Source organism: Centropristis striata, chromosome 18 (assembly GCF_030273125.1).
Source record: "Centropristis striata isolate RG_2023a ecotype Rhode Island chromosome 18, C.striata_1.0, whole genome shotgun sequence".
NCBI lineage: Eukaryota > Metazoa > Chordata > Actinopteri > Perciformes > Serranidae > Centropristis > Centropristis striata.
In genome coordinates this window covers 18,881,854-18,905,879 of record NC_081534.1, presented here as the reverse complement: position 1 = coordinate 18,905,879, position 24,026 = coordinate 18,881,854, and the positions used below count along the sequence as shown (strand labels likewise).

The 24,026-nt window shown below is 39.0% G+C and overlaps 1 protein-coding gene across 2 annotated transcripts; it reads left to right on the top strand.

Moving 5' to 3' along the window:
- Window positions 1–849: 849 nt before the first annotated feature.
- On the top strand, window positions 850–23,005 carry LOC131991714 (gamma-aminobutyric acid receptor subunit rho-1-like). Of its 2 annotated transcripts, XM_059357219.1 has the most exons (10): window positions 850–1,008; window positions 9,420–9,470; window positions 10,804–10,910; window positions 12,091–12,158; window positions 12,247–12,470; window positions 18,844–18,926; window positions 19,240–19,380; window positions 19,464–19,616; window positions 21,554–21,750; window positions 22,590–23,005. In XM_059357219.1, the coding sequence occupies exons 1-10, from the start codon at window positions 905–907 to the stop codon at window positions 22,875–22,877; spliced, it is 1,416 nt and encodes a 471-aa protein (XP_059213202.1). In that variant the 5' UTR covers window positions 850–904; the 3' UTR covers window positions 22,878–23,005. The 2 variants fall into 2 exon arrangements, with proteins under 2 accessions (XP_059213202.1, XP_059213201.1); XM_059357218.1 differs by lacking the exons at window positions 850–1,008; window positions 9,420–9,470 and adding an exon at window positions 10,146–10,263.
- The last annotated feature ends 1,021 nt before the right edge of the window (window positions 23,006–24,026 follow it).

Sequence of the window (24,026 nt, the reverse complement as noted above, 5' to 3'; positions counted from 1 at the left end):
CATGTAATGTAATGTAATGTAACCTGTGGTGTTTTCTGTTGTGTATGGCTTAATATGATATTGTATTGTCTAAAGATTTCCTTTAACCTGACTTTTGTGACTTTGCTCTTAAGGTCATTGAGAATAAATTGATTTCCTTTCTATAAATCTGTCTTTGTCTAAAAGTGTCTTTGCTTCGCTGTGCTCAGACATATATCTCATATGAAATATAATAATGCAGTCTATTCTCCTATTAAATTCTGTAAACATGTTTTTTGGTTTGCAACAGTAAGCCCTAATATGATTATTTTATGAAAACACTATAACAGTATTAAACTTCAAAATGAAACTACGGTACAATACAATTACAGTATCATAATGTAATCAAACAGACTGTAGTCCAGCAGACTAATGGTGGAACTGTTTTACTCTAAAGCAGAGTAATGGTAGAGCTGTTTTTCTGTTGACAACATTACAGTAAAGGGACTGTAAAGAGGTAGTTACAGTAACTTACTGGCAACGTTGCTGCCTGTAAATTACCGTAAAAACACAATAAAATACATATTACATAGATATAGTTTATGGGTATGTAGATATGACCTCCACAGCTGTCAGCTTTCACCTATGCCAGTGGAGGTGATGCAGTCTTGCAGGATGAAAAAAAAAACGTGCCCTGTGATCCTGCTCAGACTCCACCGAGCACACGGAGAATAAATCCCAGCTATCTCACGCGGAGGATTTGTAGGTTTAGGCGAAATTGCTTCCCCCTCCTCTTTGAGATTAAATACCGTGGCATCCATGTATAGATTCTCACTATGTTTACGACGCGAAGCGCGAAGTGCGGAATGCGTGTCTTGTGCGGGGAAATTTGTGGGAGTACCCTGCAGTTTTGAAACTTTTGGATACAGCTGGGACGCTGGACACCATGCACACGGATGTGGTGCTGCTCAACCTGCTAGTTTGGATGGCCGGCGTGTCTGGTCAAACGCGTCCGAAAGGACAAATACCGCAGCCATCCCGACATGTAAGGTCAGTTCAGATTGATAGAAATTCTGGAGAGGCTTGGATGACTTTTTGTGCCGTGCGTAAATGCGCGTAAATCTAAAAAAACAAAACAAAACAAAACAAAAAACTAACTTTTAGTAAATAAATCGTGTGTATAATCTTAAATTTCACACATTTATTAAAGCGTATAGATCCTGCCATAGGTTTGTAACCTTTTTTCCAGCAGGCATGGTAAATTATAGAGGACATGGAAAAGAAATAAAAAAAAAAGATATGTGTGTCAAGTGGAAGATCAGTACAGCAGCTCAGAGAAAATACATTTTCATCTAAAAAAGGTCTTAAACAACGAGTTCTGTAGGAAAAAAGACAAGAACAAAATACAAGATTAAACTATTGAATAAGACAGTTACATTTTTACCTTAAAAACATTAGTTGGTAAAACATTCTCAACTCCAGGTCAACTTAAAGACTCGTTCAGCAACTTCCTACCTTAACACACAGTCCTTTTCAGCAGAAACATTGATTAGTTTGCTCAGTGGCCTTGGAATTAAAAGTCTAGAAGAACTGCTCTAATAATGCTTGATTTAGCTAACATATCTCCTGTATGTTTATTATTGTTGTCTAGGGTAACAATACAAGATGCTGTTTGAGGTCTGTTGGCTCCAACTGCTGCCTGCTTTTAAACTCACGCTTCACATATCCTTAATCATTTCACTGCTAATTTGAGCACCTGCATCAAAGTCCTTTTACAACCTGAAATCCCTACACGTTTTCGTTTGGGCATGAATGGTTGTTGTGGACCTTGGAAAAAATCTTGACAAAGATTCAGTTAAAATCTGTAGTGAACCTTGAGTTAAGATTGTTTAGTGAAAAATCTTCATTCAGTCATTAAACCTTCACTGCATGTGAATATGAAAAGCCATGGAGGACAGCAGAGGTGCATTCTCTGCTGAGGGACTAAGATGCAGCCTACAGATCCAGGGACACAGCTGCTCTTCGATCTAGCAGGACTGCACTGGGATCAAGGCAGCTAAACATGCTGATGCAGAGAAAATTCAGGGACACTTCTGTGACACAGGAGACCCCAGGACGATTTGGAATCCAAACAGGGTACGAGGCAAGGCAGCAGGTAACTGACACTGGCTCCTCTCTTCCAGACGAACAATTTCGTTGCACGTTTTGACGCAGCTAACCCCTGCCCCTGCTCACCATCTGACCAGCCAGTCCTGACCTTAGACACAGTCCTAAATAAAAATATAGTGATGTCATATATTTACGGCCACAAGCGTGATTTTTTGAGAACAGAAAGAAGACCCAGTTAAAATGTAAAAATAAATGTATACATAAATAAGTAATAAATAATCGATTATTAATGTATGATTAACTAAATGAAAGTTGATAGAGCTGATAAATATAATTACTGTAAAATAGTAAACAGAAACGCTTTTTCAGCTTTTGTGGCGAGGGGGCAATTTGTGGCATCTATTCTTCTTTTTATTGTTGTTTTTATCAACACAAACCACTGCACACACTAGAGCAGCTGGAGCCAAAAGCTGCTTCTCCTCCATGTTGAAAGTTTTTACTAAGAGCATGATGGGGAAAAATTTCATGGTAGGACAAAATGCTAAAAGAATCTAGTTGTAGTTTTGTAAATAGTTACCCTGCAATATTCACAGCCTGTCTAAAATCTTAGTCTCAGACTAGGTTCAGACTAAAAACTCTAAACACCTGTCTTTAGATGTGAGCAGGTGTGAGCTGATAGTTTTCCAGGAGTCTTTTCCAAATCTTTTCAAAGTCTTCTGATGTATAGGTAGCATAAGTCAAGCCATTGTCCCCACAAAACCCCTCAAAACTTCCATAATAATCCGAATAGTAAATAAATTAGTTGTGGCCTTTCTGAATGATTAACATCCCTTCGCCTTGGCTCCCAAAGTAATGAAGTGCTTTGAATACCTGGTTAAACCTCAAATCACTGCCGGCCTTCCCTCATCGCTCGCCCCCAAACATTCTACAGAGATTGCCAGATAGTGAAACACTGAGTTGACTGGTGCAGCAACAACAACTTGAAACTAAGGAGATGATTATTGACTTCAGGAGGTCACAGCCCAAACACCCACCCCTCACGCCACGGTGGACAGAGTGAAGAATATTTAGTTCCTTGGAGTGCAGATCACAGACAGTCTCACCTGCTCCATGAACACCACTGGGATTATCAAATGAGCTCATCAGCAACTGCACTTACTGAGGCCTCTCTCCCCACCAACATCCTAAGGACTCTCTACAGGGACATGCTGGAGTCTGTGCTCACCTACTGCATTAACATTTGGTGCTCGAACTCCAGCTGCTCAGACGGGAAGGCTCTGCAGAAGTTAGTGAGGGGAATAAAACGGATCATCGGCACCTCCCTGCCCTCTGTACAAGAACTGTTCCAGAGCTGCTGACAGAAAAAAACACACTGCAAAGGACACACTGAGCCTATTTCACACACACCTGGATCTCCTGTCATCTGGCACACCACAGGATCAAAGCCCTGGACAACCAGACTGCTAAACAGCTTCTTTCCACACGCTGTTCGCCACCTGATTCTGCTGCTTGTTTTGCATCATTTTGCACGTATTGTTTTTTACTTGCATTTTTTTCTACATTACTATTCCTATTGATTTTATCACAAACTGGATTTTTTTTCAAGTTTTATGTGTGGAATGTCATATTCCTTGGGAATTTTTTTCTCATTTTGCACTGTTCAACTGCTGCTTTGCGAGACATCAATTAAGATTTTGATTGATTGATTGATTGATTGATTGATTGATTGATTGATTGATTGATTGATTGATTGATTGATTGATTGATTGATTGATTGAATTGTTTGTGTTCAAAAGCCAAATTGTTTGGTTTTGTGTAGAATTATTAGAACTTTTATTCTGTAGTTTTATTTAAGCATTATTATATACATAAATAAAACACAATATTGTTATGTATTGTTGTTTTTAGTGTGCAATATTATTGTATGTGTACATATTACTGCATATATGTAATATATTATTATATTAAAGGTATCAAAACTAGATTTTGAAGGCCTCACTACAGGACTAGTTTAGACTTCTTTTCTTCCCCAAATATTCCAATACTTTTCTATTATTAAATAGTTTCCAACATGAATAAACATGGATCGCAAATGATTATTTCTGGGATGCTGCTGTTGTTTACGTCGCAACATATCTGAGCATTTAAATAGAAGTTTTTGACATGTGAGATACACCGGCAGCTTCAATGACCCAGTCTTGAGTTAAGTGACACTTGACCTGCTTACTGTGTGTTGGTGTATTTTCTTAACTGGGGTTATATTAGGGCAGGACAGACTCCTCCGACATGCTTGGTAATCAACGCTCTGTTTTCAGTTGCCAGCAACAAAAAGGTGACGTGTGGCTTGTTTGAAAAATCACTTAGTCTGATTATGTAACCAGTAATCTGATTGTGTTAATGTGCTTTCTGAATTATTGCTATTGTTGTGGCTTTGGAAAAGGTCATCCAGGCAGAAGGAAGGCCAGCAATTAAATGTCATTTTTAGTAAAGCATAAATGTAAAACATATTATACTGTCCTTCTGCTGTGCATCTGTCAAAAGATACAGTTTTAGATTTGAGAAGCTTAGTTGATGGGTTATAGACTTCACTTCTGCCTGGATAATGCACCACAACAGTGACTCAACCTTTAACCTTGCTGTTCTGTACGGTAATGCCACAGATAAAATCCTCTGATGCACAGTGCTGTGTACCAGCAGCAATTTGGGAAAAAAAATAGTTTATGAATCAATATCCACCAGTAAAACTGTACTAAGCACAAAATGGCACTGATGCTCATTTGCATGTTGTCTTAAGCACCAATAAACAATTTCAAGGCTGGTTATGGGCCATAAATGTACATCTAACTAATGGCTATGTCAAATTTAAGAGAAAACAACAATTTCTTCTTTCTACAAATGAGAAGCTAAATTTGTTAATTTTTTGGCAACGCGCCTATGTCCTTGTTCAGTTCCAATTCAGGGGTTTGCTGCTACAGTCTCACTTGGTCTGGTAAGACCATGGCTGGACTGGCCAACTGGTATACCAGGCAAATGCCCAGTGGCCCAGCAGGTCTTTGGGGCTGAGTGACTTAAAAAACATAAAGATGATCCTTTGGCCTATAGGCTGTCAATCAATAAATCAATCAGTCACAGGACTGACAAAAAATATAAATGTAGAAGAAACACAAAGGAGGCATGGAGAAATTTCAAGAAAAACAGACAAAAATTCCTTCATGTGGATGCGCTAAACTAAGTGAAATGTTTAGTACTGCAGCACTTTATTTATCATAATTTATCATGATGGAGGTGGCCTTTAGGGCGAGAGAGGCAGCAAAACTTTATTTTGGTAGCTTGCTAACTTTGAACACAGCATGTGTAGCTTGCTTGTCGCTTTGCGACCACTCAAAGCGCTTTACACTACAAACTGTGCACATTCCCCCTTTCACACACACATTCATACTGGTGGCAGAGGCTACCGTAAACGGTGCCACCTGCCACCATTGGGAATTCATTCATTCACACACAGATGAACACAGCATCTGGAGCAATCTGGGGTTCAGTATCTTGCTCAAGGATACTTCGACATGTAGGCTGCAGGGATCGAACCACCAACCCTTCGGTTGGGGGCCAACCAACTCTACCAACTGAGCCACAGTTCTAGTTCCTTGTCATAATCACATGTTGGTCAGTCCTGTTAGTGTTGGTGTTGATTTGCTGTGACCTGTGCCAGCGTGGTCAGTTGTTCTCTAGTTGATCTGGAGGTGATAAACAGACCAGCAGTTAGACAGTGAAGGTAATGATGTTACTGTGACAGTGTTAAATGTGCTAGCAGGACATTTCTGTCTCTGCAGGGTCATTTGTCCAACCAAAGGTTTCTTTTTTGATATGTGAACATTTGTTTCCTGAGCATTAGTAGAACAGTGAGTAATGTAATTTCCACTGTACTGTTAAAGTGTGTTCTTCCATATTTTCCTGCAGGCCTATGGCCTTGTTTTGTTGTGGTGCATGTTATTACATTCATATTAAAGGGTGAAAATTATCCATCCTGACTTCCTGTGTTTGGATTTCCATGGGAAGTTAAATTGGGGAATTTTGGAAATATTCCACATTGTAAACTTCCATGGGAATTTATCTGAATTTTCTGGGGTAATTTAAACAAACTGTATCATATCCAAACATAAATATAAACATTTTGTTTTGTCATAAGCAGACATCCATGCAAGTAATACTAAGAACTTTAACAAGTTTGAATTATTTTATTGAACAATCAATTCTTTCATTGAACAACAAAAACATGAATGTCGACCCCACCATTCAGAAATTAAGTAAAATGTATAACTTACTCAAATGAGTCAGAGTCACAAATTGTGATAACATTTTTAGGTACCTTCAGTTATTTTTTTCTATTCACACACATACTACAGTCACATTTCACACATACTATGGCAATAGAGAGATTTTTCATTTTACATAACAATCAAGTCGTGTGACCTTATGGCACGGTTACGTAAAATTCTGGGTATTTTATCATACTCTACAGCATCTCTAATTGTTCCAGACAGCTGCCTGTTAATTCCCCCTCTGTGCTAACTGAGAGGAGGTCCCTTTTTCCAGCCAGTCTTGAAAAAAGGATGTTTGCAAACAGGCGGACGAACCTTTTACATGCCTGTCCCTGCATTGTTACTGCTTTCATTTGCAACACTGAAATCTTACTACAACTGTAAGTCTTGAGGTGGAAATTAGCAGTGTAGATTTCCCTTAATATCAATCCATGCTCCAATTAACACATGGCCCCATGCAGGAAACGGTGATGAACATTTCAGGGACAGATGATGAACACTTTGTTTTTGTGCCATTCAGGAATCTGATCATTTAAAAGCAGAACTGGAGAAAATTAATGATGACGAAAGCTCAGATGACATGAGCTCTGAATAAGACGCCAGTCAATCCTAGAAAGACTGACTCAATTTGTCGTTGTAAAAAATTGCCAGTAAGCCAAGAGACTAGTTTTCAACAGTTGTCCCTTGCCCAAATTAGCCACTAAAAAACAACATTCTAAAATTGTAGAAAAAGCATAGAGGGAAAGGAAAGCATCACGTAAAGTAGGACATGTACAATGCAGAATTAATACAAAAACACAGGCAATTAAAGCATAGCAAAATAAAAATACATGAAGATAGTGACTATAGTCAGAAGCCATCCTTAAGCTTTATAATTATAGCCTTTCTTACAATCTCTCTTTGCAAGTGTTTAAATTGTTAATCTGTCTGTCCATTGGCCTCTTTGTCTTTCTAGTAAGTTAGCGAACTTAGTTTGGTGTAGCTATCTAGCCCAACCTATTGTATTAGCTAACAGGCTCTTTGTGTGTTGTTTGTTTTTCACAATGGCTTATTTGTGTGTGTGTGTGTGTGTGTGTGTGTGTGTGTGTGTGTGTGTGTGTGTGTGTGTGTGTGTGTGTGTGTGTGTGTGTGTGTGGTGAATGGGTTTAACCAATCCAGTGGATTACACAAAATCCCATCGACAGAATAAGCACAACACACCAACTGTCTCTTACACATTAAAAAGCAATGTGAAATTGAATAGGAGATCATGTCTAGGAAGTAGCTTTTAGATTTATGATCCAGACCCTAGAGAGTTTCTTTATATACAGATTGTACAGGCTATATATTTGTATCAGCAAGACAATTTTGGCATGGACATACATTTTAGCAGCTTCAGGTTAGTTAAATTGTTAAGGTTAAATTAACTTCCTTATTTATTTATTTTATTTGGAGGAGGGTCGAGTTTAAGATGTCACCAAGATATGTGAAACTGAAACTATTTGTAGCTTCTCACCTTCTAACTGTATTTTGCAGTGGAATGTAATTTTCAATTTTATTTTTGTTTGATGGTTTATATTAGATACAAACCAGAATCTGCATGCCACTTTTTGACATTTTCCAACATCTATATTTAAACATTTAAGTGAGAAAAGCCCTGGGGCACTCCAACATTCAAACTGAGAGTTCAGATGGCATGGTTAAGGATAATATTAAAGAAGTTTGAAGTTTGAACTACTGAGAGACTGCAATATCTAGATGTTTTTAATCATGGTTTCCAAAAACTAATATAAGTTTTATGTATTGTTTGCAGTATGTATGTTCACTTTTGTCCTGATTGGCATTTGAATGACAGCCAATAAATCACACTGCCGTGTAGGAGATTGCTACAATCCACACTTCTTGACTTCTTGGTATGTTAAATTCAGTATGTTATATTCAGTCCATTAAATTACTCAGTAGCCTCAAGTCAACTTTGTTTTCAAAGACCACCAGATGGTTTTAACTGTTAACCAGATGGTGCTCATCAGCTGGTTGACCTGTCCGTGGTCAATCCTCAATCACACGCTTAATCATTTCTCAGTTTCACTCCATCTAGGCTGATGACTAAAGGTAAAAGCGGTATTACAGTAACTAAGAAAAAGAGTGGTGTAGCCTCCTGGTTCAAAGGAGTTCATCTTTTACAGTAATATACTTAATGATTCACAACATCCTACAGTGGATGTAAATGGTAAATGGACCTGCACTTATATATCGCTTTTCTAATCGCATTGCAACCACTCAAAGCGCTTTACACTACAGACTGCGCTCATTCACCCTTTCACACACACATTCATACTGGTGGCAGAGGCTACCCTAAATGGTGCCACCTGCCACCATTGGGAATTCATTCACACACCGATGAATGCAGCATCGGGAGCAATTTGGGGTTCAGTATCTTGCTCAAGGGGGCAACCCACTCTACCAACTGAGCCACAGCCGCCCAACATTGTGAACTATCACAGCAAAGATGCAGGGTAGACAAGATCTTTAGTCAGCCAAGAATACTACAATGAATACATTTTAATTTTGTGTAGTAATTTTGTGGGTGTCTTGAGGTGATACAGTCAAAATAAATATTTCAATAGTACATTCAGCCATCAATGATGAGTCCAGTTTGGTAGTTTAGTGAGAAATTGCTCAGTGTTTAAAGAGACTTGCTAATGTAACTGGCTGAGGTAGCTTAGTGGAGGGGCATGATAACTTAGCATTTTATGAGATTCTCCCAGTGCATATAAAAAATCAAAACATGGTGTTAGTTATGTTATCTAATATCCCGTAGACATGAGGGGAGAGAATCCAAATGATCTTGTTTCCTGAGGCTCATTTAAAGCATGTATATCTATCTCGCCTTCATCTACTAGAACAGATGTATACCTTGGGTATCAGACTTTCAAAATCTTGACTCTGTTTTTCCTCATGTTACTTGAAGTTAAAGATTTCTTTCAATAATAGCGGCAGTGCCATTAAGAGTTGCATAAAGCTTGCATAAAAAAATGTTTTTACCCTTTTCAGATCAAAAAGAGAAATGCCTCTAGCAGAAGCATTTGGACGCAAGATTGGCAGGTATGGCCCATACATTTTTTTTATTATTATTATTATTTATTTAGTCCAATTAGGAAGATAACTGGGGCGGAAGCAGGATCTTATAGTGGAGATTAAAGGAACGTGGAGTTAGAGGCACATGGTCAAGATTTTAATCATACTATTGTTTGCAGTATCTACTGCGGAGGATGGGCTGCTTCCAAGTATTTTAGTAAGCCCAATATAATCCATTTTTATCCCTCAGAATTAGGAAATTCAAAAGATTATTCGACTATGCTGCATAAACTCAATACGATGTCAACAAACTCACAAAACCGAGTACCGGGACACTGTCAGATGTATAAAACATAAAAAAGCTTATCATCAGTAAATTTTAAATAGTTGCTAAATAGAATTTGAAGAAGGCTTGGGAGATGTATTAGTAAATATATCTGCAAGCAGCCATCCAAAGGTTCAAACACACAGGAAAATGACACTCAGGGGCCACTTTTTACACCTACTTAGAAAGCAGAGTAACTTCATTGTGTAAGGGTCCGGTAGCTTTGTCATGTCTGTTTGTTAAGTTATCGATTTGTTCATGTTTAGTCAGCGCCTCAGTGTCAGTTTTCTGTTTCCTGTTTTATATTAAAAGGTCCTCTGTGTCACTCCCCACGTCCTGTCAAGTCTCTGTCTGTGTGATTATTGTCTCCGCCCTGACATGTTGCACCTGTGTCTCGTTGTCGCCCTACCTTCTGTGTGTTTAACCCGTGAGCTCCCTTCTTGCTGTGCCAGGTCGTCTTGATCCTTTGTGACAGCGTTCCAGCATTTGGTCCTAGTGAGTTTATACCCATGTCAGATTGTTTCCCTTTATATTGACCCTTGAGTTAGCCTGGGATTGTTCAAATATGGTTTTGACCTTGGATTTCATTAAAAGACATTGAACTTTCTGCCTGCCTCTGCCTTGTGTGTCCAGCCCAAATCTGTGCTTGAAATTTTGATTATTTCAGAAGTTTAGTTCTGTTACCTCTGTCAAGTTAAAAAGTTTCTGCAGTTTACAGTTTGTTCAATATATCCTTAGGCTATAACATTGAATCTAATATGAAAGGCGAGAATACATTATGAGAGGAAATTATGAACAACAGACTGTTAACTCTGCATTAATACACTTTTTAGTGTATTAGTACATTAGTATTTAACATGTGTAGGTCTATATGTTTTCAAGAACATGTGCATTAGACTAAATTGTGATTTATCAAATGCATGTCTCTCTCTCCCTTTTAATAACATGAATGAATAGCTTGTGTTTTATTGTGACCCAAAACTTCAAATGAAGAAATTAACTCTCAAAATGTTGTATTCCAAAAACTTTCCTCAGCCCCATGATAAGGAGGAATCCAGATCTAACTAAAACCTGGAGTACAAAGTCGGAGCAGCTGCTGAGGATAGATGACCATGACTTTACATTGCGACCAGGATTTGGAGGTAATTAGTTCATTTTACCAAACTAAATGGAATAATATGAATCACTCGTCATGCAGGTAGGCAGAGAATTTCCAGCCTGGGTGTGGGCAAAGTGAGCATGTTTGGATGAGAGGGTTACCAGCTAAGGCTACTGCTAGCTTGCTTGGTTACCAAGGTGCATCTGGAATTCCATAATTTTAAATTACTGTGATATTTACTTAGCTAATTGCTAATTTTGGCTCACAAAAAACCTGACTTTATAATATGTATACTATTTTTAGGTGACCAAATTGTTAACAGTTAACTTTAATGAACTGAAAGGGTCATATTTGTGAGATGAATATATGGACAACATCCAAAAAACAGTATAGATTGCTATGCTTCCATCTCAATTTGACACCGTACCCTGCTTTATTGTGTATTTTACTCTAAATATGACCAGGATTTACACAATGAATATCATGTTGTATTGAAGAACACTTAAAACTAATGATCACGCCCATAAGCTCATTAGGAAAATGTGTACTGAGGTAATAAATCAAGTGAGTAGAGTCGAGTAGAGTTTCTTCTGATTTTTATGCAATTAGACTTCCTCTTGCAACCAGTGGAGTTGCGGCCTGATGAACAATACAAAGAATGCAGGCTTAAAGGTACTTCTGCATTAGTTTTCCTTTCAGGACTAAAGGTGCTGTTAGTCTTTTTTTTTAATGCAATGATGTAATTCCATAAGTCAAGTCATGACAGAGGTTAGACTTTTGTGTTGAATAAGGAAATAGTTAACACTTATAGCCCCAGGTCTTTGTCAATTCATCAGGAGAATTCAAATAATGATTTGTGATTTTTGCTTTTTTTCAATTTGACAATGTAGAGAATTTGAAGCCCTGTTTAAAAAAAGTTAAAAGATGAATTTAAAAAAACCTGCACGCACTATCATGTCAATTAGGATTAGAGTGCTCCCTGCTGCTTTGGTGGGGATTTGGATGAAAGAGAGCAAAAGTCATTGTTTGAAGCAAAAGGATTGGCATAAAAAGGAGTCACAACCTCCAAACAAACACAGATAATCCAGAGGGATTCGAATGAGGCACCTGGGCAACATCTGAACTCTTAACTATTCACCATCCATTTTAACATACCACTAACATCAACACTATTGTAAACTACAGCTTGATGCATATTTGTAAACTGCTGCATATTCCTTTAGGGCCTGCAGTCCCCGTTGGAGTGGATGTTCAGGTTGAAAGTTTGGATGCTATTTCAGAGGTCGATATGGTATGTCTGGAACAAACTGTAAGTGAGATAATGTATTGTGTTGTTAGTTGAGATAATAATGTAACAGATAAGTATCTTCTTGTTTAAGGACTTTACTATGACGCTGTATCTGAGGCACTACTGGAAAGATGAGCGTCTTTCCTTCAGAAGCAACACCAACTTGAGCATGACCTTTGATGGCCGTCTGGTGAAAAAAATCTGGGTACCTGACATGTTTTTTGTCCACTCAAAGAGGTCCTTCACCCATGACACGACCACTGACAACGTCATGCTGCGAGTTTATCCAGATGGCAAGGTCCTCTACAGCCTACGGTAATTTCCTTCTGTGAAAAGTGACCCACAGTCAACATGTATGAAACAACTGAACACGGCTGTTAAATCAGGAACAATTTAAGGGAATAGTTCATCATTTTGGGAAATACACTTATTTGCTTTCTTTCAAAGAGTGACATGGAACTTTTCCTACTGCAACTATTTCTTGGGGGACACCAGGCAATAGCAATGAGTAAGTGCATTTCCATCCACCTGTTATCCCCTTTTTTAATTTGCTCATAAAACTGGAGTGGAAATAACATACATTTTACAAGACCTATTAAACCCCCAAATGTTCGTGCTTGGCTGAGGTAGAAAAGATGTTGTATTGTAAAAAAGAAAATGCATCGAGGTGTTCAAGTTCAAATCTTGTGCTTAGCCTTTTGCTTGTTGCTGTGTTAACCTATACCCAGTACATTACAAAGTCTGTGAATGCAGAAGAGTAGGTTGCTGGTGGGGCCCAGCAGTTCTTTGCTGTGGTTGTTGTTGTTTTCTCAGCAAAGTTATCTGAGACCTTGTGTGCTGGGCTTTGGGCTGACTGCTGCTGTAGTTAATTTTGAGTTAACTAATCAAAATATTAATGCAGGTTTCTCATGTGGCTACATTCAAGTACACCACATGCAATGGAGGGGAGAGATCAGTCATTGTCCCTGATCCAGAAAGAGAGCGGGTAAGCCATGTGGCTGTAGGCCCTGTCCTCTGGGCTCCAGGGAGGAGAAGGAGAAAGTGAGTGAGAAGAAGAGTCCCAGACATTTTATTACTTGTGGGACCCCCCTGCTGTGTCAGATGTCTTTTTGATCAATGAGATTATAACACCTGGATGCAATAAAAAACAAGGTATCGTGGGGAACTAAGTTTGAAAACTGTCTCCCTTGTTGGAGAACAAAAGGATTCAGAAGCCATTTTAATAGGCCTAAATATGAAAAATGCTGTTTCTGTTTCCATTAAAATCAGTCCAAGGTGCACAAATGGGCGAAATCCATCTGGGGCATACCTGTGGTCCCAACAGTCAACAGCAGCATATATTTAAAGTTCAATATTTTATATAAACAATACATTAAATGATTGTGTGTAGTATGAAAGGAGTCGCTCATAGTGATAAACCCACAGAGAATTGTCACCTCTGCAATTGCCACATAAAATGGCATGAGACTGTAAGGCTGTGTGCACACAGAGAAACTGAAAAGGAAAGTTTTAAGCCAAAAATGCCAAATGAAAATCTGAAGTTGTTCTGATATGGAGCTGCTACTTCTGCAGAAAGTGAACACCAAACAAGCTGTGAGTGATATTTAATAGCCTCTGTAGTGGATATAAAATAACACATAAAAAACAGACACCATTCCATTCTGTTCCTTCCAGACTGGGGGTAATTCTCTGCATATCAGGTCTCTCCATCTCTCTCTCTCGCTCTCGCTCTCTATCTCTCTCTCAACAACAATATATCAATGTGTCAGATGCAATATTATGTAGTAGAGGAGTGAATGTGCATATACATAAGTGAATGTGTGTACGTATGTGTACGTATAATCTATTAAACAAGGTGGATACATTTCATAAAATATATATACATGGACAAAATGAAATAGTCTGTGAGACAAATCAATGACAAATATACAATTAAGTAAATCTAGTAAATAAAGATATTAATATTGTAATATTGTGTAGTAGAGGAGTGTGTATGTTCTTTGTGTTGTGCTGGTTTTCTCTCAGGCTGTGACTCACGCTCACAAATCTTGCTGCTTCTGTGGCGCTGATACTATGTTCACCAAGCATATGCTGCATTTTAGTCTGCTCAGAGAGGGAAGCAAAGTCTGGGACTTTACATTTCATATTTGTAAAGAACTTTGTTCTTTGGTCTTGGTCTGTACTACAGTGTAGTAAGAAATGCTGCTGTGTCTCTAGCTCTCTCTGTGGACAGAGCTGCCACAGTCGGTCTGTCTGTGGCAGCCGGTCTCTGCGGCCAGGCTGTGATCACTGTGTCTGGACCTAGTCAAGGTCTGTCTCACTTTCCCATCAGTCACAGTGCTCAGATAGTTTGACACTGTGTATTATCTATTCAGAGCTGAGTAGTATTTGAGTTTTTTGTGTTTTTGTGGTAGATGTCCAATAGTCAACATAATGTTCTTTTTCTTTCTTTATGATTTGGTTTGTCCGTATTGTGTCAGGGCTGTCCTGAGAGGAGCTGAGCCTCAGGACCAGCTGGCTGAGGGGACTCCTCTGTGTTCTCCTCCTGGTAATGGAGAGCTTTGTGATGGTAGGAGCTGGGGTCACTTGTTTTCAGGTGTTTGTAGAATTTGATTGCTCGTTTTTGTATCCTAATTAAAACGGGGAATTGGCCTAGACAGCCATTGTTGGGGGTGTTCCTGTGGAGAATACTCTTGCAGATGTCAGTGTGCAGGGTTTCCACAATGAACTCAGGATGCTCAAAGTGAAGTCGGATCAATGATAGGTATTATGGTTTTGCCAAAAATGCTTTCTGTTCGAGGCCAGAAACTCCAGTCTGTCCACCTCTGGCTGCTGTCAATGTGGTGGAAGATTCCACAGCTGTTAATTTCCGTTGATTGCTCTGCTCTGATTGGTCGACCCCAACGCCTTTGATCCTTTCATCCATCTCTCACAGAAAGAGACAACCAGACACACACACACACACACACACACATGTAACTTTATGTGATTACAGTTACAGATACACACACACACTCTTCCAGATACACATGCTTTGCACACACACACACACACACACACACACACACGCACACACACACATTTTGAGGTGTGCTCCTTGTATATTATATAGTATCATAACATTACTAGTATTAATTGTTTGAAATCTCTGAAGAATCATCATAGTGTACACACACCAGCAGTAGCCCCCGTGGCCCTTTCAGAATTTCCCAAGAGGAAATTTAGTTTGTATTTCTGTACTGTTTGTAAATTGTAAATGAGGGAAACCTTAAATAAAGTGTTATATATCTGCAATGAGTTCGGGCCAAAATAACTCTTTATTTGATATAGACCACAACTTTTTGTTTGGCTCTGGTTCGGGAAGTAAATTAATTTTAACTACAAGATGAATTGTTATCTAAAAAAGATTGGAAAATGGGAAAAGGCTGTGCACAGAGCCAATGCAAAGAGGGCATAGTGTTATTCAGGAAAAGACTCATTGGAAATATATTCAGGACTTCACACATATCTAAATATTACATCTGACATACTGCTTCATTAACACGGTATGTTCTCATACTCTATCTTCTCCATGTCTGACAGTTATTCAGGATAAATGATTATTTCATTAATAAGCATTAAGCCCCATTGAGTTATGAATGATACTTGTTTGATTTATGTATGATTTGCTGCTACTTGCCCCTGTCTCCTGCCTTATAGGGACCACAATGGAAATAAGCCTTAGGGCTTTATTGTGTCGTCCATGACTATTTTTATTTATTTATATAACGTATGGCACAGGTTGCTGTTTCATATTTTTATATCAAGAATGGTCAAATAAAATCAATCAATCAAACTATTTCAGAGAGAGGCTCTGTGTCATTTTAAATATTAATTACAGGTAATAACATGTGATTCAATTAACACAGATAAATGGAGATTTATATTCTTACTTTATTCATTTTCAGTGAATGCATTCAAACATGTCACAGCAGGTATCCCTTTTAGCTGCTTCAGTTTCAGTGTCCTGGTATTGTTTATGCTGGTCATGCTCACATGGTTTACTGGGACACTTGAATGGAAAATAGCCATTGTTCTTGTTATTACATATACCTGTGCATTTTCTACTATGACACACCAAACATTTTAGCATTTTAATATATTCCACTGTTTTATTTTGTACTAAATACAAACGGTACATGTCATACTTTTTAAGTGGGCCAGGTTATGATGTTAGTGGGTGTTCAGGGATGTAATTGCCATTGGCTGTCCTGCCAAGACAAAGTGGGACCAGCTGTCACAGTGCAAGATGTGTATTTAAAGGGATAACGTTCTGCCAATTACGACCACTAATACTGCTAAGCAAGACCATGTTATTTCATTGAGGCTCAGAGCCAAGATGGTTGGTTTTGTAATCCACATTACAGAGCATGGCAGAGATTAACAGCTGGCCATCTGCGTCCTGTTGTGACTAGCATAGTACTGCCTTTCCGATGGACTGGCACATACAAATTTCCAATGATGACATCAACATCCACAAATATATGTTCCTCTTCATTTACTAGTTGATCTGAAAAATATAAATGATAGCACTGAGGGACATTGAGTGATATGTGATTGATAGCTGGGGCATAGTGCTTTGGGTGTGTCCAAATGTGAGAATGTGGGAGTCATTAAGGGTAAACGCTAGATATAAGTATACTCATCACATGGCCTGGGTTAATCTGTGTGGGGTTGGTGCTGGTTGGAGATTTTCCAGGCTAAGGCAGATTGGCGAATGAGGATGACAGTTTGTAGGCCTTGCCTGCTGACCGTGTAGCCTCCTCTCGTCCTATGAGCTGGATTATGTATTTTCATTTATCATCTTTGTGCTGGAAACCAAATCTCCACTGAAACCTCTGATCAACTCAGTATTTGTCTGTGAATATGAAGGGGTAATGGTCTGCTAAAGGTTAGACATGCACTGTGGGCCTATGATGAAAAGCCTTTGACCACTATTTACAGTATTTATCACAAGACATTTGTATTCGATGATAGTAATGTGTCACTTTCTCACATCTGACTCTGCTTAACCTCCCCAAAAGGACTGCGCAGTATTCAACAGCATAATGCAGTAGCTGGTGGCTGATGATAAACGGCATCAGTGCCATGACATGCATCCCATGACATAGACTGCATCGCAGGTTCAACAAGAACTGGAAGGTCTTTTTATTGCTTAGCCTCTTTACTGCAAGTACATTCTCAAAGTCAACTTCGGGTTTGTTTTTGCTGCAGGATTATAGCATGAGGGAAAGCTCTCTCTGGTAACCTTGACACGACATCTCTGCAATATTGCATTGACTTTTGGCCCTTTTAGGTGTTACGTCTCTATTGGAGTTAGCATGTTGCTGTTGCTAGCTTACTATTTAATCGAGAACCGTTAAATAGAAAGAACACGGAAATCGTTTTATAGTCTTGTGTTTGATACACCCTCCAATCATGTATGTCCATGACCTTTCTATCTTAAAAGGCCGTCCATCCAAACATTTACCATTCCATATTTACGTTTCCATATAACGAAGGTTACGATATTGTAAACCTAGTTTTATTAGCACAGGAAGAGCCCTCTCCTGGACTCTATGACTTATATTCTCCTTCAACCTCGATCATAGAGCACTTGAATACATGCTAAACCACAGTACATATCAGGGCTCCTCCTGTGCTAAAAGAACTAGAGATACCTTTGTTGTATCTAACAAAGGTTTCCTTGTACTGGACTGTATGGGTACAGTGGGTGGAGCACAATGAATGCCCTATTGCGGCATAACAAGCCAGTCTCACTGACTGTCCCTAACTGACCACAGTTAGAGCCGCATTTCTCTGAGCCCTAGGCAAAAACTGTCCAGGATGCCCCCCCTAGTCACCAATTCCTTACCCATGCCTTCCATGTAGACTGCTTACTTCTGACTATGTTAACCCCGTATCCCCTTGACTAAAATCACCTGTGATGGAGCAGCAGAGATGAAGGGTCTATGCCCCCCTTCCTTAGCATCAGAGTTGATGGGCTGTGAAATGTTGGGCGGTGTCACCAACATTTAAATCATTGCTGCATACAACAGCACCAAGTGGCGGCCTGGGGCTAACAGAATGACTGACAGCTGTATCTCAATCTGTCCAACAGTGAGTTGATGAGGTGGCAGTTGGGGTCCATGATCCCGAGCAATTGCAGCTTTCTTCCAGTTGATATCAAACCCCAAATCAGTTTAGTATAAGATCAACTGGACAGTGTGGAACATTCCTTGGACCATTCCTTGGACTTTGCAATGCCAATAAAGTCATCGAGATAATAAGAGACCCTCAATCTGGACAAACAATCAATGAATAGTTTTGTCTGATGAAGTCTGCCATTGGGAAAAGGAATCCTAAAAACATTTGAAACTATCAGAAGCCTGATTTAGATGGCTACAAGAAACAATCATTATTACCAAAATTGTGCAACCAAATATTAGGGAAGGTCGGTAAACTTTGTAGTTTTCCATTTATTTCTGAAAATATTGTTCATGTTTTACAAAAGAAAATCAAGGGTGGCAGTAATGTTGACCAGAAATGTGACAATGATTTGAACTATGGAACTATTTTTTTAACAAAGTAAATATGACCTAACTAAAATATTTATATATATGGTAAAACATTTTCATCATATCACTACAGCTTTGTTTTGTCATTGCAGGGTGACAGTCACAGCCATGTGTAGCATGGACCTGAGTCGCTTTCCTCTTGATACACAGACATGCTCTTTGGAGATAGAGAGCTGTAAGTGACTGATGTAATCAAGCCTGATGTGGCTTTTCCTCTCCTCTATAGTTACCATTTCCAACAGTTGTATTCTGATCATTCCTGTGATATCTGTCGAAAGTGTTGTTGCAGCTACAGAAGCAGTAAAATATTTTGTTCTCTGTTACTATGTGAATATGCTTAAATCATGGTAAATTGTCATAAAATACTGTGAGACTGTGGAGGATGTTCTTACGGCATTGTACAGTCTTAATAGCATATTTCATATGAGGTACAATAAAATTTGTGCTGCAGGTATTACAGTTGTAGTGTGTGCTTTTTGTCTTTCCAGATGCGTATACAGATGATGACCTGATGCTGTACTGGAAGGAAGGGAACAAGTCATTAAATACAGATGAGAGAATTTCTCTCTCCCAGTTCCTCATCCAGGAGTTCCACACCACCACCAAACTGGCATTCTACAGCAGCACAGGTACTGAAAGTGCAAAGCTGTCTTTCAATTTAGACCTACCGCACCTTCGGCCTATGTGACTTCTAACAAAATCTCTTTTCCAGGCTGGTATAACCGTTTGTACATCAACTTCACTCTGCGGCGTCACGTCTTCTTTTTCCTGCTGCAGACCTACTTCCCTGCTACTCTGATGGTCATGCTGTCCTGGGTGTCCTTCTGGATTGACCGCAGGGCCGTCCCAGCTAGAGTGCCACTAGGTGAGCGTGCTTAGTCATTGTTAGCTAATTGTTGCTGTGGATAGGTGGGTGATTGCTGGCTTTGTTCCTAGTTCTAGCTGTTGAGCTGACACATATTATTATTATTATTATTATTATTATTATTATTATTATATGACTGAAATGAAATGAAATAATTTATTCCAAATTAAATGTATTTTTCAATTTGTGTGCACAAGTTGTGTTGAAACCTAATAAAAAAGATGTGTGAATTTAATAATCACTCGCAAAATTCTCCAAAACCCATTTCATGTGCAATGTTATTATCATTATGGTAGAGTTATCATTTTGAATTAAAATAAATAATTTGACAATTGTCCATCCATCCATCCATTTTCATCTGCCAGTCGGGTCGTGGGGGCAGCAGGCTAAGCAAAGTACTCCAGACCTCCCTCTCCTTGCCATGTGAGAGATATAGTCCCTCCAGTGTGTTCTGGGTCTTCCCCGGGGCCTCCTAACAGGTGGACATGTGCGGAACACCTCTAACTGAAGGCGTCCGGGAGGCATCCTTACAATTGTCAATAATTTATTTTACTTTTTTACTTTTGTCATAAATACACAAATGGAAAATACAACTAGTGTATATGTATCAAAATCCTAAAAAAACAACAACCCAAAAAAAACAGTTGAACACAGGATGGGACAGATGCCTCAATGATGGCACATGCCCCCAGAGATGCGAAGGTCAGGAAATGGTAAGACCAATCAGAGGCCACCCTACAGGCTGTGGTTGATTCAGATTGTAAAACAATAGAATTAACTATACCCAAACTATTAACTATAGCCAAACTTAACTTTACTGAAGTCACAGCGCGCACCCATCATCTCCATCGTTAAGTTTAAGGTTGTAATCTGCACTGTTTTATATCAGTCTTTTCCTAGTCTTGACGGCAGTAAAACCACTTCGACAGGAAAAAGTAACATAATAATGCTAGTAAGCTCAGTCCTAAATACAAATATAGTGATGTCATATATTTACGGCCACACGTGGGATTTTTGGGAGCGCTGTTTCTTAGTAAAGACAACAGTAAGGAGACACAGTTAAAATGTATAAATAAATGTAGCCAATACATAAATAAATAATAAAAAATCAATGATTAATGTATAATTAACTAAATGAAAGTTGATAGAGCCGATACATATAATTATTCAATTAAACAGATTGTAATTAAATAAGACATAAATGTATGTCATGCATTCATTTCTAAATTTGTCTTTCCTTTATTCTTCCTTATATCTATTTTCACTGTAAAGTAGTCAACTTTTCATGTCAGAAACCCTTTTCAGCTTTGTGAGGGGGCATTTTGTGGCGTCTTCTCCTCTTCTTTTTGTTATTTTTTTTTTTCAACACAAACCACTGCACACACTACAGCAGCTGGAGCCAAAAGCTGCTTCTCCTCCAGTTTGTAAGTTTTGAGTATGATGGGGAAAAAATTGCTAAAATAATCTAGTTGTAGTCTTGTAAATAGTTCCCCTGCAAGATTCTGTCTGTCTAAAATCTCAGTCTGAGACTAGGCTGTGACTAAAAACTCTAAACACTTGTCTTTAGATGTGAGCAGGTGTGAGCTGATAGTTTTCCAGGAGTCTTTTCCAAATATTTTCAAAGTCTTTTGATGTATAGGTAGCATAAGACGGATTATTAACCAGAGCCTTTAATTGGGTTTTGCAACCCCCTCCAGACTGATATCAATGTCAGCTGGGATCGGCTCCAGCCACCCGCGACCCGAGTTTGGATAATCGGTTAAGGATAATAAATGAATGATTGACGAAGGGTGGTTATTATATCCAATCAAATGTGGCTTGGAGCGACTCAATAATGAGTTTCTGGGGCTGAGGTCTTATTCATTAAGTTTCACCTGACATCACAATTGTATTTTAGCAAATAAGTTACCTGCTTTGAACTTGTTGTCCTGCTTCAGGCATAACTACGGTGCTCACCATGTCCACCATCATCACTGGAGTCAACGCCTCCATGCCCAGAGTGTCGTACATCAAAGCTGTGGATATTTACCTCTGGGTCAGTTTTGTCTTTGTGTTCTTGTCTGTGCTTGAATACGCTGCTGTCAACTACCTGTCTACTCTACAAGAACGCAAAGAGAGGACACTCCGAGAGAGGGTTAGTACCAGTCACTCATCCCCATGTTCATAGATGGCAAGTGGTAAATGTACATTTACAATAATCATTGTTTTAAAGCACCATCTATATTGGTTGATATTGGGTGGTTGGTTGGTTTTGTCAGTAAGTCCACCACTTTTGTCCAGGCTGAAATATTTAGTGCTACTGCTTGCATTGCCATGACATGTTGTACATACATTCAAGATCCCAAGAGGATGAATCCTAATGATGTTGGTGATTTCCTGACTTTTTATTATCCAGATATAATTTAACCTGTTCAATACTCTCAACTACTGTAGTGTATATGGTAAATACTGCCAGGTTAACATCAGCATTTTCACTATGCACGTGTTAGCATGCTGATTAGCTTTTAACTCAGAGCACCACTGTACCTATAATACAGCCTACTAGAGCCGTTAGGAGTAAACTCAAGTCTTGTTTATAGTTGGACCAATATACAAGTGATTTGTAAATTGTACAGCTGTTGAGTTATAATATTTAGAATTTTAAAAGACAAATGATGTGCAGTAAATTTGACAAATGTAATATCACTATGTTAATGTCTTTTATAGCATTCTTGAGCCCCTCTTAAATTAAACTATACAATTTTAAGTACTGTTGTCTTTTTTCTTGCAGCATAACTTGCATACATTCATGTGATTTACTTATTAATTCTTAAAATTAAAAATTTTCTCCAAAAAACTTGTTTTAGTTATCTGGATATTGGCAGTTTGAATTCCATGTAGTTTTCTGAAGTTAAAAGTTTACTCCATTGCTAACAAGTTTTCTGTGTATTGAGGTGTTGGGGGAGACAAAGATAACTTTTTGTGTACTTGCAGCTGCCATGTACCTGTGGTATAGCCCATCCTGGCATGATGTCAGCAAGTTACAGTGAGATGGACCCCAATACAACAGGCAACTACGGCATGCCAGAAGAGAACGGGATGAAACAGGAGAGGATGCTGGTGCAGCTGGCGATGGAGAACGACCAGGTCACTGGCCATGTTGGCTCCAGCCCCTACAGCAATGTCTGGATCGACACACATGCTATTGACAAGTACTCCCGGGTCATCTTTCCTGGATCTTACATCCTTTTTAACATCATCTACTGGTCTATCTACTGTTAACACAGAGTCAAACAGACCTGTTTGGCCAGCAGAAGTGTCACAAATCTGCCTCCCTGCTTGTCACAGTGGTTCGCAGATGGACTGATGAGAATGAAGATTTGAACTCAAAGCTTGCAAATTGAGGCTTCAGGCTCCATTTTAAAATGGAGTAGGAAAAGTGAGATCCAAAGAAAGACAGTAGAGTTCTTCAGGCAAACTTAACTCCCCAAACACATTCTACCTAACCTTGTCCTCGGGTCTGGACAGAACCCCAGAGGACCTGGGCACAGTCTACAGGGACCGCATAAAGCTAAATCTTTAGTCAATTAAAGCACAATAATTACCCAACGTGGCTTCATCATGTTATGGATTGTATACCATGGTCCTGAATGTTTGTCAGGGTGCAGCTATGTCTGGAAGTGTTTAATTATAAAGGTTGTCTACCAGTTGTTGATTAAGGTTTTCCCAAGTGGTACAACACTTGATAAACTCTTCAAATAAGGGCTTGCAAAAAATTGCAGACAGTGCATCAGTAACTACCTTGTGTATGCTTTTTTCTAGCCTCGTGTCCATTTAGCTCAGTTTGATTTTGGTAAGTTTGTTTTTTAAATCAAGGGACAGGTCCACTCTTGCACAATGGCAAGTGCAAAGTGGTGGACCTTAGGCACACGGACTGAGTGGGCCTCTCCAAAATAACAGGACAGCAGCTCAACAAGTGGAAAGACGCATCTTCGGGGAATCATATTGTTGTCTGGATGGTGAAATGTGTCATGATGTGATGACACAGCCCAAAGTGTGTGTTTTTTTAATCAGCTCTTTAGTACAATGATAGAAATGATAAAAATTGTTTGGTGAAGACATTTATATAATTCGATACTATTTCAGACATAATTGTACTGCATTTTACCTTGTAAATGGTTGCATCATATCTTAAAATGTAACACAGGAGTCGATTAATGGTGTGTAAATGGTAAAATTAAATGGACCTGCTGCACTTATATAGAGCTTTTCTCAATCAAAGCGCATTACACAGACTGCACTCATTCACCCATTCACACACACATTCATACTGGTGGCAGAGGCTACCCTAAATGGTGCAACCTGCCACCATTGAGAATTCATTCAACTACTGATGAACTCAGGAACAATTTGGGGTTCAGTATCTTGCCC

What these genes read in the sequence shown, in the direction of transcription:
- LOC131991714 (XM_059357219.1), top strand. Translation starts at nt 905, where the DNA reads ATGCACACGGATGTGGTGCTGCTCAACCTGCTAGTTTGGATGGCCGGC. An exon ending in CAGCCATCCCGACATGTAAG is followed by an intron (nt 1,009 to 9,419) that starts GTCAGTTCAGAT and finishes TACCCTTTTCAG; the next exon opens with ATCAAAAAGAGAAATGCCTC. An exon ending in AAGGTCCTCTACAGCCTACG is followed by an intron (nt 12,471 to 18,843) that starts GTAATTTCCTTC and finishes TTGTCATTGCAG; the next exon opens with GGTGACAGTCACAGCCATGT.